Source organism: Pteropus vampyrus, unplaced genomic scaffold (genome assembly GCF_000151845.1).
Source record: "Pteropus vampyrus isolate Shadow unplaced genomic scaffold, Pvam_2.0 Scaffold74, whole genome shotgun sequence".
Lineage (NCBI taxonomy): Eukaryota > Metazoa > Chordata > Mammalia > Chiroptera > Pteropodidae > Pteropus > Pteropus vampyrus.
Window position 1 is genome coordinate 3,473,557 of NW_011888855.1, and position 18,924 is coordinate 3,492,480.

General features: G+C 35.0%; 1 protein-coding gene across 4 annotated transcripts in view; it reads left to right on the forward strand.

Moving 5' to 3' along the window:
• The window catches only part of CDC42SE2 (CDC42 small effector 2), a 102,844-nt gene that overhangs the window by 49,105 nt on the left and 34,815 nt on the right, over window positions 1-18,924 (forward strand). For all 4 annotated transcript variants that reach the window (XM_023531896.1, XM_011362255.2, XM_011362258.2 and 1 more), the window contains one exon: window positions 18,221-18,548. In XM_023531896.1, coding sequence (XP_023387664.1) covers window positions 18,495-18,548 — 54 coding nt within the window. In that variant the 5' untranslated portion in view covers window positions 18,221-18,494. The remainder of the gene's footprint in view (window positions 1-18,220; window positions 18,549-18,924) is intronic.

An 18,924-nucleotide genomic window follows, 5' to 3' on the forward strand; every position in this document is an offset into this window, starting at 1 on the left:
CAAAAAACTCACTAATTAGTAAGTTTAGTGCTGTCTATATTGTCATTGGGTTTTAATGCCAGATACAAAAGAGTAAATGTTATTTGTTAAATACGGACCCTCAACACTTTCATGCCTAATTATTTACATTCTTAGACATTCTAAGTTGTAGTTACATTTCTCTGATTTCCTCAAATATTTCAAGCAGCTAACAAGGCAGGCTTACTAGTAAAGCAAATAAATCTTCCTAAAACTTAAATAATCCTTAAAGGTCCAATAAATTAAACTTAAAAATTTAGCATATCAAATTTTCTTGTCTTTCAGATACTTTAATAAGTAGAGCATAAAATACCATAAGTTACTACAAGTATATTTAATAGCACAACAATATTAATACTGTAGGTTCTGGTTCACTTCATCATTTCTATGTTGATTTCTTTATTTTCCCAGAGTTAGAGATATACTCACCCAAAAGGAAACAATTACTGTCTTAGGCCAGCTGAGGTAATTTGGTTAAAAATCATGATTGTGATGCTGATATGAGTAAAGCTATTTAGGTAAAAAACTATAGAATAAGAGTGAATTTCTGGGCAGAGAAATTGAGACTGATAAGAGGCAAGGGATAGGATGTGCCTGCCAAGACTGATGCCATTGTTAGAATGGGCCCTTGTCACTTACCGGGACTTTGAGCTCATTCCTTTCGGTTGGTATGTTATCTTAGAAGGAAATTTGGAAAATACCTGTCGAAATTTAAAATGCCTACCCAAAATTTAAAGTATAAACTCTTTGATCATCAGTTTCATTTTTTGTAATTTATCCTATATAGATAAATCCTGTGGGTTTGGGTTCACTTCATCATATTCCACATATATGAATATATAAAATTATTCTTTGCAGCATGTTTGTAGTCGTAAAAGATTAGAAACAACTCAACTTCCCATCTCTTAGAAACTAGTTACACCCATATGATAAAATACGGCCTTTAAAAATCAAGGGAAGCAGTTTTTAAAGTTACTGATATTGTCTGATTCCCAAGGTAAACCATTAAGTGGAAAAGGGCGCAAGTGGCAGTGTGGCTTGGGAAGGGCAGGGCTTGAATCCTCGCTGTGAGTCTGGAGGAAAGATAATGAAATCCTTTATACCCCTTTCCATAGACCTTTATTTCAAAGACTTACATTTTAATAAGAATTGGTTGTGCAGCTGCAACCCTGGCAACAAGGCCTGGGAGAGAAGAATTGGGGCAGCATTCCAGAAATCAAGGCAGGCAGCCGTCTCATGTGGAGCTGAGCTAATGAAACTGATAAAAATGTAAAGCGCTTAGTAGAAATTAGACCAGTACTTACTTTGGCAGAATGAATGTTGAAATTTTCCGTACCATATTTTATTATTTAAAAAGTCTAAGAGCAGTCATAAGCAGCTCACTCAATAAGAGTGGCTCCATTATATTCTCCTTTAGTATAAAAATACTGTAAATACTATGGAAGCTAATATATCTTTGAATTATATCTAAAATGTGATTATTGTTGGCCCATTCTTGGTGAAGTCTAGACATTTTCAAAACCAGGTAAAGGTACCAAGTTAGTCAGATTTATAAAAGTTTTAAATTTTAATAACTTTAAAAATTAAATGCTCATTGTAGTTTTAATGTAAATTTCTCGTGGTTATTGGACTCTTCAGATGCCCTTAAATAATAAGATTTGTTGAACATATCTTCTTTTTTCAATACTGACAATGGCCGTTTCATCTTTTACCTGATTATTAGCCATTTGGGTTATGGCTGTGGGTTTTCCCTCCTACTGTAAGTATTGCAGTAAAATATTTTTGTGCGTGTAGATATTTTACTTTCCTCTGGGTTACTCAAGATTAATTCTCTATTTCTCAAAGTGGTAGTAATACATAATCTGTGAAAATTTTGAACACTTTCTAAAAGTATTACCAATTTACACAGTATTAATTTTTCTAGAATGAGTTTTATTCTTATTTGGCTCTTTGAACCCTTAAATCTTGACTTCTGTCTTTAATTCTGGAGAATTATTATTGTTTTTGAAATGTTTCTTTCTTTCCCTCCTTTTGGAACTCCTGTTATCTAGATGTCTATTTTTCATATTCAGTATTTTCACTGATTCATTCTCATGGTTTCTTGTTGTGGCTTCATAGTCCTGATCTCTCTCCTTGGTCCCTAGGTGTACATTCTTGTTTAGTCCAACCCAGGAATTCTGCCTCAGACGGTGTAGATTGTTTAGTGTCTTCTCTTTCTTTTATAGTAGTTTTATGCTCCAGATATCTCTTTATTTTGGCTAGTAAGCTAATGATCCCTGGTGAGTGGGTATTGTCCCTTAATTTAATAATCTAAGGGAATGGCCAACAGTCAGATCCTAATTTGTGTCAACCCAGGTGAGTTTAAGGAGAGGAAGGGTTTGATTGAGTCTCAGGTCAATAGTCACCTTGCACTGCTGAGTTGCTGTTGAGTTCTTCTGTTGGCTGCTACTACATCAGGTGATTTCTGCTCAGGGTTTGTCTTTTAAAAACTTTTAGAAATTAGTAATACTTATCTAAGAGGTAGGTTCTTAGCTTGTAATTCACTATCAACTCTAGGGGTTTTTTTGCAGGGGGAAGGGCTGGGAAGAGCGAATGCCAACAGGCAGCTAGTCCCTCTACCTGTTCTCCTGAGCATCCTCCCCAGGGCTTTTGTGTCCTGATTTTTGTCCTACTGATGATGTCTAGGCTGTTCTGCTAATTTCTGTGGTGAAAAGGCAATGAAGGAAGAGGCAAGGGTAGAATCTAAAAAGCTTTTAGCTAATCTGTCTTTTAACTCTTCCTCTGCTGCCCTTTGCTCTTGGCTGCAGGTCACCAGTTTCTTCTCAGACAAGTTCAGTACAGTTTCCTTTATCCTCATCAGTTTTGTTTGTTTCTTTTAGTTGCTCCTGCTGTTATTGTTCCTGGAATTCAGATTTACACCCCCCACCCCAGGCTTTTTTTTGGAAGAAAGGACCAGAAACCTGTGATAGTTTTTCATCTTGCTAGGAATCGGATGACTTCATTTGAGCCAATATAGTTATACAAAGATTTCTACAAAATCTTTTATACAAAGATTTCTTTTAAAACACATGAAATCTTTAATTGAAAAGTATATTCATATAAAATATATCCAAAGTGTATGAAAACAAACTACCAAACCTTAGTAGCTTAAAACAACTCCTGTTTTGTTATATTTCTCAATTTTGAGGGTCAGGAATTTGAGCAGGTCTTGACAGTTCTCTTACACGTGGCACCAATAAAGGTCATTGGATAGTACTCAGCAGGGAGGTTGGCCTGGAGGGTCCCAGGCAGCATCATTCATAGGTCTGGAGCTCTGGCCGAGAAGACCCAGCCTGCATGCCTACGCTTGTGGTCATTCTGGAATGGCAGTCTTGGCTTAGTCGGACTTCTGAGCATGAGGTACAAGGCTTCTGATGGCGTCACCAGTTCCAAGACATAACTTCAGCCACATTCTTTTGGTCAAGGGAGTCACTAAAGTCATCTGAATTCAGTGTAGGAATTTGTCTCTTGTTTCTCATTTGGAGGAATAATCAAGAATTTGTGGCCATCTTTATTTAATAAACCACATAAGGTTATTAGAATTTTGTGTTGTTGATTGTCGCTTTTAGTAAAATGTCATTAGAGGCTTTTTCATTAGAGGTATCAGAGAATCTTTATTTTCTTTCATCTACAGGGGATTCTCTGAAATAAAGGGAAACCATATTTCTTTTTCAGTTCATTTTAATAATACTTTTCCCTTCAGTGTTGGTTCTTAGCCAGGGCGAACTGCTCCACATGAGGCATTTGAGAAGTGACTGGAGACCTTTTAGTTGTCACTACTGGTGGGGAGGGGCACTACTGTCATTTACTAGATAGGGACCGGGGTTTGCTGCTAAATATCCTACAGTGAACAAGACAGCACCCCCTGCCCTGCCGCCAAGAAGAATGTCCTGGCCCAAAAAGTCAGTAGGTCAGAGGTACAGAAACTGACCCTGCCTTACAGTAACACTGCGAAGTTGGCGTAATCCTCATAAGAGAAAATTTCTCTTCCTAGAGGTTATAGGCTATAGGCCACTTAGCTAGTAAGTGGTAGAATCTGATTTCGGACACAGGTCTTTCAGTGTCAAGTTCCTTGTGTTCTGTAGTACTATATATATTTTAATTCATTATTCATTATGTGGTTTTTTTGCAAATACTGGGACAAATCAGTGTTAAGAGAGATAATAATTTGGAGTCTGTCTCGATGGAATTTACAGAAATCAATATGTCATAAATAATTTAAGGTAGCATTAAACTAGACTTTAAAAATGTAGAGAAAATGGTCTTTAATTACTTAATATGTCTAAACTGTGGTTTCCGTCATTTCCAAAGTAAGGGCGATACCTCTTAGGCTTGTAAAAATTAAATGAGTTAGTGTTTGTGAAAGCACATAGTGTAATGTGTGACTAGCACGAAAATGATTTTCCCCCCATATCAGGGGTTTACGATTTAGTTGACCTTTTTTTTGTAATCTATGGAAATTTTCTATCACTGATTTTTTTAACATATAAAGCACTCAAAAATAGAGAGTCCAAGGATATTCAATTTCTCATTTGATCCACTATGATTTGTTTAAGTTTATGGATCAGAAGTAGTCCTTGTCCTTTGTTAAATGATCAGTATTTTCTGTTTGTGAAATCACCATAACATTATTATCAAAGCTTTCTGTTATTACAAGCTTTTCTTTGAATATGGAAATGAAGATCCTGTTTTAAATTGCATTAAAAAAAATTCCCCCCAACATCATTCAGGATTCCGACTTTACAAGACAGTTCATAAAGGTTTGAACGCTTAAAAAATGTATTATTAAGTACAACCTATGTTATACACGAACAAGTAGTCACACCTATACTAGATTGGACAAGTTAGTACAGTTCATGAAGAAGCAACCATAGTTATTTCTGAAGTGCTCAGTCGGCACCTCCTGTGTCACAACACGTGACAGTCCCGTGGTCCAGTTCATCTAGACCTTTTGGAGCACATAGCTGATGATCGAACTACAGCCAGGTTGAATGCTTTCGGTTCTTTAGGGTGTAGGTAGGTGGTTTCTTTTCAACTCTAGTTTTCTTGTTACGTATCTCTCAGAGATATAGTGATATAGTGTGGTATGAAAGTTGGGGATTTGAGTGGCTGCTCTCATAGTGGCAGTTTTGAACACAACGCCCTATCTAGCACTGTGACGGGTATTCATCATAGAACCTCTGGCTGTGTGGTTGAAAGTGAGGCAGTGCCCCATCCTGCTGGGAATCTAGTTGTGGAGACTGGCCTAATTGTGGGAAGAACCATTCCAGCAGCATGTCCAAATAGGAGAGTCTTGTCACTGTATTCTTCTCTGTAAAAAAGAATAATTGAAAACCCAATGTATGATATGGCACAAAAGTGTTAACTTCTGTTGAATTCCTTTATGTTCAGTTGTAATATATTAGCTTTTATTGCCACATATGCAGACATTCTGGTGATTCATTTTTCCCTTTAAATGAAGATTAGCTTTCTCACTGACACTTAAGCTTCAGTTATCATCCATCTAATTGAAGTTTTTGTCTTATCTGCCTCCATCAGAGCCTGAAGCCTGTGCAAATAATATTTCCTCTTCAGTACCTAATGAATGTTCTTCAAACTATGGCCCACTTGGATGCCTAGCTCTCCTTGTCAGTCCTGAGACTTGACTGAATGGAACCCAAAAGCGAATTATCTCTTCAGTAGACAGATGAAGTAGAAGGTGACCCTTTAGTTTGGTGCATACTACATATGTATATTTAACTTAGTAATACATTTTTACATATTCGATTCTATTTGAATCACTGATCACTTGTCATATTCCCAGGGCCTGGTACATTGTAATTACAATATCTGCTGTGTACATACATGTGTGGTGAAATCTTGCATTCATAATATATACTGAAGTTTGTTTCTGTTATCCAGTTGAGAGGTGGTATCAGAGAGGGTTGTCGATTACATGATATAATTTAAGAAAAGAAATAAGCTAAATGTGTGTGTCCTTTTTATTTCTTCACTGTTTAATTTTAATGTAACAATGACTCTTTCAGTTGATAATATGACACTACAGGTGTTTATATTTATATATTGTTTGTGTGTTTGTGTTGTCCCAAAATTGAACTTATTGGACTATTCTCTTTGAGATTATCATACTATGAGATAACCTATTTTAAAACAATATTCCTATTTTTATGTTTACATGTAAACATCTAACACTATTTATAGGACTATATTAAATTTCATTTTAGAGCTGGAAGATAAAAGGTGATAGAGATATTTTTCCTTATTTTCTCTAAGCAAAAAGGGCAATAGCTTTTAACCACTGACTCGAATCCCACATTAATATATTTTTAACATTTTAACAGTTGTCACAGCCCTGTTGCCATCCTAACTGATTCACAGTCAAGTCTACTAGTGCTTTCAAGACCTTTAAACGCTTTTTCATATCATCTGGATAATCCATGTTGGTCTACAATGCAGAACAGAACTTTATCATTTCACATAAATTCCAAGTTCAATTTTTTAAAAATTTTGTTGAAATCTTTCCAAAAGATTTCAAAAGATTTTCCCCACTTCTAATTCTACCCCCAAATAACTTTATAAAGAGCTTTTTTTTTCTTAGTCTTTTTCTCCTCACTGTATACCCTAAGAGTAGGAAAACCTATTTAGCCTTTGATTCAACTATATGGAGACCTAAGAACTGTTGAAAAAAATAATTTATAAGTTCCACTGAGAGCTCCAAAGCTATACATAAATTGTATAGCTTGCTTAGTCTTTAGCAATGGGCATGCATTTGTCACAGGTATTGTTATTATTTAACTTACTAATGGTGAGAAATACATAAGTAAAATATGTTTTTTTGTTTGTGCTCATCACTTCCATCTGGAACTTAAAAGATATTATCTATGTACGTAATTCTTAGAGAAGTTTTTTCTCTAGATATTAGTCTCTTTCACAAGAAAATCTTTCAGCCATTTTAAACTTAGAGGACATTTTGTGTCAGTTGGTGGACATTGCCGATCGTGTTTGATGTTTTGAGAGAAAACTTGATGACCCAATGACATACGTCATCTCTTACTTCCAGGTATGATGTTAGGTACTTTGATAACACAATTTGTTATTCATTTTTGTGGCATTGTTGGGGTTAGAGAAATTTAAAACAACTAAGAGAGCTCTTTGAAGAATATAACATAATTCTGTTATATTGGCAATTTAATCTTGAAAAGTTTCTCCCAGCCAAAAAAATCAGTGAGTGCTGAAAATACCTTGTTTATTTGAGTAAAATACCAAGGCAATTCTCACAAAGTAGGTAGATAGGAATCGAATGTAAATCACAGAGATCTTTTTCCTCTCTGGTGATGAATCTGAAACACAGTATCAATGTCTGGTCTCCACCTTGCCTGGTTCCACACCCAGGTAATTGACTGCAGTTTGCCTTCGGTTGACTTTCACATCCCCAAGGGATTGATAGGGGATTCTGATCCAGAGTAAGCAGCACGAATTACACATACTTTTCATTGTTTAAGCCTTTTAATTACCTCCTCTCATCCTTTCTTTTCCAAAACAGAGTTGGCAGCCAGTTCAGTCTGTAACTAGATATTGAGCAAGCATTCTCTTCTAAAAAGTTTGATTCTTTGATCTCCAAGGCCTTCTAGACTAAGAAAATCTGACTGAATACAATTTATTATATGAGTGTATTTTTTTTTACAATTAATAATTGATAGCTGAACTAAGTTAGAATTACTTAACTATCTGCCAAAAATCTTCTCTATTGTTAATCTTAGTGTATGCCGTAGACTTGTAAACTGTGCATTTAAATTTGCTTTTGAAGAAAATAGGCCATTACTGTCAGGAAGTCAGTGCCATCAGCTTAAGTTTTTTTCTTTACCTTAATGCTACTATTTCACTTTCTCTTTTAAACATAAATTGTAATAAACAGACTCATGTATTTTTGTATGTGTGCTACTCTATTTAGGAAAGGGAGACTGACTATAAAAATCTTTGTCTACCTGCCCAGGTAAGCACCAAAGAAGCTTGTCCCTGCCTAGTTCTCTGTGTGGAGAGAAAAAAATATGATATAATGATGATGATGATGATCATAGTAACAAAGTAACAACAACAACATTTATTTATTTAAGCTTGTGTGCCAAGCACTATTCTAATCAATTTAAGTTGGTAGGTGCAATTATAAACTATTTATGCAACAGTAAATGGAGACACAAAGAGGTTAAGGAACTTGTCCAACATCTTAACAGCTAGTGAGTGAGTGGAGGAATTCAGGATTCGAACTTAGGCTATCTCATTTAAGAGTCTGTGTTCTAAAACCCACACTTTACTGTCTTTGCAGGCTTGCACCTACACACTGGTGTGCAGTATGAATGTGTATCATCCATATGGTGTGAGAATCTAAGCCAAAGAATTAAATTAAAACTTATACTTGAATTTGTGAATTTTATCTCATGGATATCTGAGCACTAGCAAATGCAGACTCTCTTGGGGGATTCTTTCCCAGCCAGGGAGCACTGGACTTGCACAGGAGAAACAGCCTCCCAATCAAGATGAAGTCATAATAAGATAATTACAAGGAAACAGTTCAACATGAGAGAGAGCAGATAAAGCTAATTAGAACACTAAGAATTGATGTAGCAGAGCAATAAAAGAAAATACTACAAAGTAAACGTATTTAAAGTGTCTACCTGAAAGACTTAGGAAACTAAGGTGAATTTGCAAAAGAATCAAATAGAGTTTATTAAAATGAAAATCGCGATTATTGAAATAAAAGTCAGTAGTTTGGGGGAAATACTAATAGCAAAAGTTAAATAGCAAATAGAAACAGATGAAAGAATCCTAAATAAGTAGAAATGAATCTGAAACTGGAGATTCTTTGAAATTGGAGCGAAATTCAAAGATAGTCTTCAAAGCATCCATAGAGAATAAAAGTTTACATTCAAAGGACCAGAAATTAGATTGACAGTTGACTTCTCATCAGTAGCAGTAGAGGTCAGAATGCTGTCTGCAAAGAACTGGAGGAATAGCACTGTCAACCAGGAGTTCGGTACTTAGCTAAACTGTCACGCAAGAATAAGGGCAAAATATAGACATTGTGTTAGTAGTTGGTGTATTTGAGTGAAGGATACACGGAGATTTCTGCTCTGTTTTAGCAACTCTTCTATAAGTAAGTTGTTTCAAAATTAAAATAAAATCACAATTTTAGAGAAACATCTGAGACACTTCCTGCAGATGACTATTAAAAATTGTGTATTGAAAAAACTCGAAGTATGTACTTTAAAGAAGGGTGTTGAACTTGAAAGGATGAAGAGGCAACAAACAATGGTGAGCAAATTGGTACATGTGGATAAATATTAATAAATCCAACATCCTTGCACATTTATATGTGCTAAGTATAAGTATCTTGTTTAATTCTCACAACAACACTGATATATGTACTAATATTTTTCTGAACTGGAGGACTCTATTCTCCAGTTTGAAAGAGCTCATTCATTCCCCAGCGAAATGTATGAAAAAAGACTGAACTAAGTTACATCTTGTGAAATTTGAGATTTCTAAGAGTGAAGAGGAAATCTTTAAGCCTTTCAGAGAAATGAGAAATTCATCACCTACAAAGGACAGAAAGTTAGAATGTCACCAGGCTTTTCAGTAGCAACTCTGGACGGTACTAGACCGTGAAACAATGCCTTTAAAATCCTGAGGGAAAGATCTTTAACTTGGTATTCCATATTTAACAAAATGATCAATTAGACATCAAATGCAAGGATTTAAAATTTTTTCTTTCTGTGTACCTTTTCTTAAGCTACTGGAGTACATAATTTTACAAAATAAGCTAAGGATGATGAAAAAAGAAGGAAGCCATAATTCTGAGAAACAACATCACCCTAGGAAAGGAACTGAGGGAACATGCGTAGGGAGCAGCTAGTCAGGCTGGACAGTTCTGTGAAGAAACCAAAAGATAATTTAAATCAGTACATCCATACATATGTTCAGGTGTTTGGAAATCACAGGTCTTTCACAGATCTAATTAAAGTGTTTTACAGTACTGATGTAGGTACATAGAAAAACTAAGCAAATAAAAAAGCTCAGCAGTTATTAACCCCAGGGAAAACAAAAGAATATTCAAGAAAGGATAGCTAATTCTGGTATGTTACTTGTTTCAGCAGTGACAGCATAATATAAACATTGAATATTGATTCAACCAAAAATCATAATTATCTAGCTATGTTGACGATGATGACAGGAGGTAATGTTGACATAGAGACAGGAAGTCAGTTTAAATTTTCTAAAAGTTGATAACTTAAGAAATAGCAATAAAAATTATTTACAGTAGCCAAAACTTGGAAACAACCCACGTGTCCTTCAGTGGATGTTTGGATAAAAGAGATGTGGCACAGTGGCATTCTACTCAGCCATAAAAAGATGAAATACTGCCATTTGTGACAACATGGATGGGTCTTGAGAGTATCGTGCTAAGTGAAATAAGTCAGATGGAAAAGTACAAGAACTGTATGATTTCACTCGTGGGATATAAAACAAAAAAGCAGTGGACGAACAAAAAACCCAAATTCCTAGATACAGACAACAGATTGGTTACCACAGGAGAAAGAGGGTGGGGGGAGAAGGAAGAGCGTAAAGGGGGGTCAAATATTAGGTGATGGAAAAAGACTAGACTACAGGTGGTGAGCACATAATAAATACACAGATGCTGTATTACAAACTCGTACACCTGAAACTTATATAAAATCCAATGTTACCCCAATACGTGGGCTAATTAAAAGAGAAAAAAGAAGTAGTATAGGCATTTTTTTGTAATAAGTATCAGAAGAAACATCTTGGTAGGTTAAAAATGGCTACCAGTAACAGATGGCGAGGGATGGGTCAGAGATTTGCCATTTTTAATAGTTTTTATTACTCATTGATTTTTTAAAAATCTGTGTACTTGTATTATTTTGAATAACATTTTTAAATATTTGTTTAAATGTGAGAAAGCATTTTACAGAATGATTTTATTCAGAGAACTGCAGGTAGTAGGATAGAATTTGAGTATGTATTTCTTGGTAAACAGTGTATGGTGGTGCCACCCACCAAGAAAAGAAACAGAAACATCGGAGAAAAGACAGTGAATTCAGTTTTACAAATGCTGTGTTCAAGGTAACTGGGAGACCACATGAGATGTTCATTAGCAGATAGATATAAATGTCTACCTATATAGACTTGGGATAAAAGTTTAGTGGTAATATAAATTTCAGTCCATCAATTAATACATTGAAAACCTACCACGTGTCTTATAATCGTGATTACTAACTCTAGGGAGCTAAAGAAAGGTTAAGGAGAGCAGATCAAGACATGGAAAAGGGGGAAAGAAAAAGGGAGAGAAACACAAGGAAAGTAGCAGGAAAGGAAAAGGAGGAAGATTTTAAAGAGATGGAAAGGTGAACATGGCAGTCAGTCTCATCCATGGAAGAGAGGAAATGTGGGTAGTAGAGAATGGAGAGTAGTTTTCATAGATGTTACTTTTCCTCTTTGCTTGTATTGCAGACTCTTTCAGGTCTGAGGCAGTATAATCTCTCTAACATCCCTTATCATAATGATATGTACATGTTTTGTGTTAAGTATTTGAGTTTTAATTAAGAAATAAAAGGAAGATATCAGAAAGAAAAACCTTGAGTAGTCTGTGAAGACGTTTCCTAACTGCCCACAGAAACTATTAATGTCCAGGTCAGTTTATAAAAGTAAACCTAAATGAAACTATATGGGATGATACGTTTATAATCTTGAGTTAGGGAAAGCCTTCTTAAATAAGATAAACCCCTAATCCAATATGAAAATTGACATTTAACTACATAAGACTTTAAGGCTTCTATATGAAAGCTATAAACAAAGTTTAAAAAAATGATGCAGCAGAATACATGCAAAACCTGTACACTGAAAACTACAAAATATTAGATATGCCATGTTAATGGATTAGAACACTCACTATCGTTAAAATGTAATTCTCCAAATAATTGTTAGAATAAATGTGATCCCAGTCAGAATTGCAGGAGACTTTTTTTTTTTGGCAGAGGGTGGGGGGAGTAGAAATTGGTAGAATGAGTCTAAAATGTATATGGAAATATAAAGGACCCAGAGAATTCCAGACAATCTTGAAGAATAATTTGGAAAACAACATTACCTGACTTTAAGTTTTAGTATAAAAACTAGCATTCAAGACAGTATGATACTGGCGTAGGGATAGGGTCAACAAATAGATCTATATAATATAACAGCCCAGAAATGGACCTAGATTTTCAATAAAGTGCCAAATCAATCCAATAGGCAAAGGATATCCTTCAGCAAGTTAGCCGGGATGACAAGATATTTGTGTCAATTAGGTAACCTTTACCTTATATCACCAAAAATATTAAAATAACTAGAAATGGGTTATAGATCTAAAAGTAAAAATTAAAAGTTCTATAAGAAGAAATAGAAAATCTTTACATTTTGGAGCTATCTGCAAAAATTTCTACAACATGGGCACTAATCATAAAAGATAAAATTGTTAAACTAGACTTCATCAAATTAAAAAACCCAAATTCTTGAAAGATGCTGTTAAAAAAGAAAACAAAGACCAGGAAAAAACATTCACAATACATATATTGGACAAAGGACGTATTAAAGAACACAGCTGAAAAAAACAACTAAATTAAAAAATGGGCAAGAGATCTGAATATACCTAACCAAGCAAGATATATGAATGGTCAACAGCATATGAAAAGACAAAATGTCATTAGTTATCAGGAAAGTGCGATTAAAACCAAAGCATCCCACTAGAATGACTAAAATTAAAAAGACTGTCAAGTCAAAGTATGAGTAGCAAGTGGAACAACTGAAACTCTCAAACATTGTTAGCACACAAAGTGATACAACTGGTGTGGGAAAGTGGTAAACAGTTTCTCTTTAAATTAAAATTATACTTACAATATGACCTAGCAATTTTGTTCCTAAATATTTTCTCAGGAGAAATAAAAACTTCTATTCATAGAAACACTTGTGCATAAATTCATAGTAGCTTTATTCTGGTAGCCAAAAAGCTGGCAAAACAGTAAATACCCATCAACAGATGAATGGTTAAATAAATTGTACTGCATCTATGCAATGGAAATCTACTTAGAAAATGAATTAACTAATATAGGCAACATGGATAAATCTCAAAAACATGCTGAATGAAAGAAGCCAGATATTTAAAAAGTACATACTGTGTGATCACATTTACATGAACCTATGAGAAAGACTAACCTATTATCGGTCATCTCACATTGAAGAAAAAAATTACCCATTTTATTTCAATAGTTACATGTACCCCAATCTGTGCCTTTTATAACTGAGTTCAGGGAACAATGCTGTGTTTGAATTTTCATTAGGCATAGAAAAGTAGATCTGTGATAAAGGCATAGTTTGAAAACTCTCATAAGGGTTATTTTTTTCAAAAGGATCTTGTGCAAATCAGTATCAAAGAACCATATTGACGAGACTGGGACAGATTAAGTGCTGGTACAGCTATGAATAAGCTTTACTGGTAACTCAGACTTGGTTGTTGGTTAATCATTTTTGCATTTCTGGCAGAAACCTCTTTGGCATCTGATAGAACTTCAGACCTCAACCCTCTTCAACAAGGATGTTCACTTTTACTTGATTCTTTTGTTTTGTTTCTATCCCTGATCTTCATTACTCTACTGCGATCCACTGGAAATTGTTAGTGTTTGCTTCTGTTACTTATAGTATTTCATTTAAATTTCACTTAAATTCAGATTTCACTTAAATTTACTTAAAAATATATAGAAAATTGCATAGACCATAAGTGTATTATTAATAAATAATTAAAAGTCAAGTACCCCTGTAACTACTACCCAGGCCAAGAGGTGAAATACCGTGAGAATTCCATCTCCCTGTACTCAGTCCCTGCCTGCAGCCCTAGCGGTAGCCACTTTGACTTTTATTATAGTAATTTCCTTGCTTTACCTATGTATGTATCTCTAAACAAAATAGTTTCACTTGTTTTTGAAATTCATATAAATTAAATCATTCCACAGATATCATTTTGTGTCTTGCTTCTTTCCTCAGAATTATCCAAAGTTGCATGAAGCTACCATTCATTTTCATTCCATATAGTATTCTTTTGTATTAATATACCCCAATTCTTTTTTCATTTTATTTTTTTTTTTCTTGATAGACCTTTTAGGTTGTTTCCTAAAGTTTGCAGCTATTAACAAATGACTTATTCTTGCTCCTTCATTCTGCTGTTTGTTATTTTAAGTCTGATAAATAAGAGTATCTTCTATCAGTATAGCTCTTTAAAATATATATAGTTATCATTCAATTTAGTTTTACTTTCAGACCTGTGGCATTGGCAGTGCAGCTTTGCATTTTATAACTGGTGATAGAGCTTGTCACATGCCCAAGCTGACATTTCAAAAAATTAGAGAAGTACTAACAACTGCCAGAGATCTTTTATTTCAAAGTATAAAGTCTCAACTTTAGATTTTGTTTCACACAAACTGAGCATGCTTAATACCTCAACTGGGTTTAAAAATATTTCAGATTTTAAAAAAATAATAATTTGGCTAAAGATAATGCCTCATTGTCTTGTTTTTCAACTTAAGGCTTTATTATTGTTTCTTTGGAAGTTGGCCTAAATAGCAATTTTATTAAACTGGAAGTAGGATGTTAGAACCTAAATTCCTTAAATTGTCGGCAACAAATCTATTCACAGAGGTATAACGATAATATGTTCAGCATTTGATTTAGGTGCAAGTAAAGAGAAGGGGAAGCTGATGGTGATAAATATTTTTGACCAGAGATACTATGACTACACTTTTGTACTCATGCCATTCTTTTTAAAAAAGTCAAGAGAGTGACTTTTCAAGGAAGCTCTGCCAGTTACTAAGTGGCCTGATAACTCACTTCAAGCGTTTCCAAAATCTTATGTCTAAAACCTATTAGTTTGTGAAAAGCTCTCTGGTGCTGTAGACCAATTTGACCCTTTATTTATGTGTGGAATGTGCTGAGTTATGTTTAAAGACAAATTCAGATGTTGGTGTTGCAAAGTGACACTCCTTTTGTGATTTTAAGATTTAAAAAAGTATGAAGTTTTCAAAATGGACACGTTTTAAGCAACTTTAAGTTCAAGAAATGAAAGTAACTGTTAGTGTGTCATTAGTGGTAGTGTTGACATTTTTTGTGATGAATTCAATACTTTTCTAAAGGTGTTTATATATAAATGTGTTTTAAGTATATGCAGTTTTGAAAAAGAAATTCTAAAAAGGAAGTTTGTTTAGAGAAGCAAGAAGTTGGAAAATGTATTGTATGACATTCCAGGGCATGTTTACAACATTTTAAGATTTATATTAACAAATAAAAACCCGTGGAGTTGCATACATCCCCTTGGTTTGAATATACATTTCAACAGATCTATTATCTAGGTGGAAATATGTAAGTAAAGCTGTATATTCTTTGTCTCATCTACAAAAACAGAAGCAAAATTATTGTACTTTAAACAGTCATTCTTCCACTATACATTAAAAAAGGAAATATTGTGAATGTCATTTTCATAGTAGTGGGAGTAGGAAAATATATGTTTTAAAATTCTCAAAATAAGGAATAGCTTTACTCTGAGAAGGAAAATTGAATTTAGGAAAATGTGGGATGATAAAGTATTGTGGATTATAAATTTGGAAGCCATCTGTTAATTTTAAGTGTTAAACAGAAGCACTATATATTTAAAAGAGAAAAATCAGTGCCTCCCCATGTAAAAGAAATATTTGAAAGTGGTTTCTGGGAAAGATAATTTATAAATAGGAAATCACCTAGCTTTATATGTAAACGAGAAAATATGATGGAATAATCAAACAATACATGTTAAGACATCCGATTTCAAAATCCAGTGGATTTGAAAACATCAGAGTAGCTCCATATCTGTCTGTGGTCCAGCAGCAATGATGAGCATAAAGAATTTTTAGTTTCAGACAAAAGCATATTTGTTCTCAGTATTGGTTAAAAGAGATTTCATTTCACAATGACTTCTTAATACCAAGGTCGTTCAGGGTGGAATTAAACTTGTTAAATAGCAACACTGAAATAACGTTCATTATATTGTAAATCTAGCCCTTTGTGCTTATGTTCTTCCTAAGAAGGAAATAAGTGACACATACTGTTCTTTTGAGCTTATAAACTTTCACAGTATTTACCCAGTTTTCAGTGTACAAAGCCAACATCAGGACTGCCGCTTCCTTGTTCCGGAATTTGGGTGAGATAGTGGAATGTTCGTCCTGCTTGTAAATAAGCAACTCAGGTTCCAGACTTTGATTGTGTAAATTTTCATCCTTCTGATCTTCATCTTTGAACATACACACGCTGAAAACATTTTCCTGTAGTTTGTTAGAGGACTTACCCTCTGGACTTCATAGAACCAGGGTCCCAGATTCATGCTTTATTACTACCCGCAATTGTGACATTGAGCCTGTATGCATTTATCTTCACTGAGGATCTTCATTTATACAAACTTACCCTGTCTTACCATGTTTCAAGTCATGGCTTTGGGGAACGCAAAAGGGAGGAATTTTATTTCACTTAATACTTAGGATTCTCTGATCTTGTATATTAGCTGTTACTGATTTATAATTGGCATAGCTCATGAATGAATGAATGAGGTCTTCCAAAATTTTATAAATGTGATTTATATTTTATCACTTGGAGCAAAAATGTTAACATCTCTTTGAACAAATACTACATCTCTGGTCTTTGATCTTTTCAAGGATGGTTTTTTTTCCTTCACTCTACTTAACACTCTATCTTTTAAAATTTCACATCCAGTCTTCTTGCAAACATTTTCTGCACGTGGTGACTGCTTCCCTCCGGTAACTCTCTTCTCCACCCACTCTCATCTGGTTTCTACCCATACTACAGTAAAACTGCCATTGCAGGGCCACCAGGTGCCCACAGCATGTGCTAATGGACAGTTCTCAGTCTTTGCTGTGTCAGTGGCAGTTAGTACTGTTACCCACTACTTTTTCTTGGAACAGGCTTCAGTGACACTACATTACACCCAAACCTCCTTTGTAGACTTCTCTTTCTCTACCCATCTTTTAAATGCTGCTATTCCTGAAGAGTTCTTTTTGCTTCTTATGACACTGCTTTCCCTAGAATTTGGCATCATTGCTTTAGTTATAATCTGCTGATGGTTCCAAGACTTCTTGGCTTCGGAGGTGTGTATCCAGCTGTCTATTGGACATCTTCATTCGATGGTTGTGGTAGGCTGCAAGTGATACAAACCCACTTCAGTGTAGCTTTAGGCTAGAGAGGGGAGACTGTTGCCTCACAAAACCAAACGTCATTTGCACAGGTCAAACTGGTCTGAGGGGTGGCTGGAACCAGACTTCCTCCTCTCTCTCATCTCTGCTTGTCAGCATTGTAATCTCAGAACCATCTTCTGTGTGAAGTTTGAAATGCGGTTGGCTAAGGTCAGCTGTGAAGTCTACAGCTTGTCTGTCTGTCTAACTCCAGATAGAAATTGCCTGACATGGGTTCTGATGGACTCAGCTTGGTTGCCCACATCAGGTATAAAGTACTTTGACTGATACTCATTCTGGTGATGGTGCGGGCAGGGATCTAATATCTCGATTCAACCCCCATTCATCTTTCATGCATGATTCCAATGTCAGTGGAGAAGGTGATAATTTCGTTTCTAATTATTGATGAGTTATAGCTGCCTGATTATTTAAAAAGAGTTGAATGCTGTGCCAGTTACTGTCTGGGTTGTCTGTGAGAACTGGACTCCATTGAAGAGACCTATATGAAAATGATTGGTATTTTTTTTTTTTTTGAAATAAGAGACTTGTACTGTAATCATGGTGTTCTGATTTGTGATTTCAAAAAATGTATTAGAATAATTTATACTTTTATGATCATAAAGTAGAATGCTCTGTGAAGGGAAGGATTTCTGTTTTTCACTGCTATATTCTTAAATACCCGATAACTCAGAAAGTACCTAAAATTTGTTGAATGAATATCAGTTTATTAAAATCTTGATTTTTTTTCAATGTTTACTTTTTGGGGAAATATTCTTAATGTTATCACAGATTTAAGAAATAAAAACTCTTAAGGGTAAGTAAAGTAACTTTTCTTTTCCTTTTTCTTCTAGACTGTCATAGGCCCTGAGTCAAGACAACAATTTTTATACCTTCCTGGTGGTTCAGAAACGAGTCTGTAGAATCACAAGCAAAGAAACAGTCTGACTTTTTCTACATTAAATTGACTATATAAGATACTTCCAGGAACAAAACTGCAGAAAAGTAATACAATTATTATTTTGACATCATTGGACATCCATCATATTGAGGGGTGTGCTTTGTGAAGCTTCCCGAGTGGAGATTTGGAAACTTGCTTGGTGCTCATTTGTACTTTGGACTGTAAGCATGAGCGAATTCTGGTTGTGCTTCAACTGCTGTATTGCTGAGCAGCCTCGGTCTGTAAGTATGGAGTGATATACGTACGGATTGGGCGGGTGCTTGTGGAATGTGCCACTGGTTCTCAAGCTGACGGCATTCCTAAGGGGTATCCCAGAGAGTAGTTCAGTGGAACTCTGAACATCTGGTTTTAAAAAAAAGAAAAATGAATATTTTTTGAGTAAATACTATGTGTCAAGAACTGTGCTAGACCATTGTACAGGACTGAGCAATTGTGCTCTTCTACCAAGTAGATGGCTTCTGGAGGGACAGTGCGAGGACATAGATAACCCGAGGTCAGACAACTCCGTCAGCCTTGGGAATTCATGGACAGAAGATGGGGCTGCCAGATCGTGCTCACATCCTTTTTGATTTATCATCTCGTTTTCCTCACAGCAGC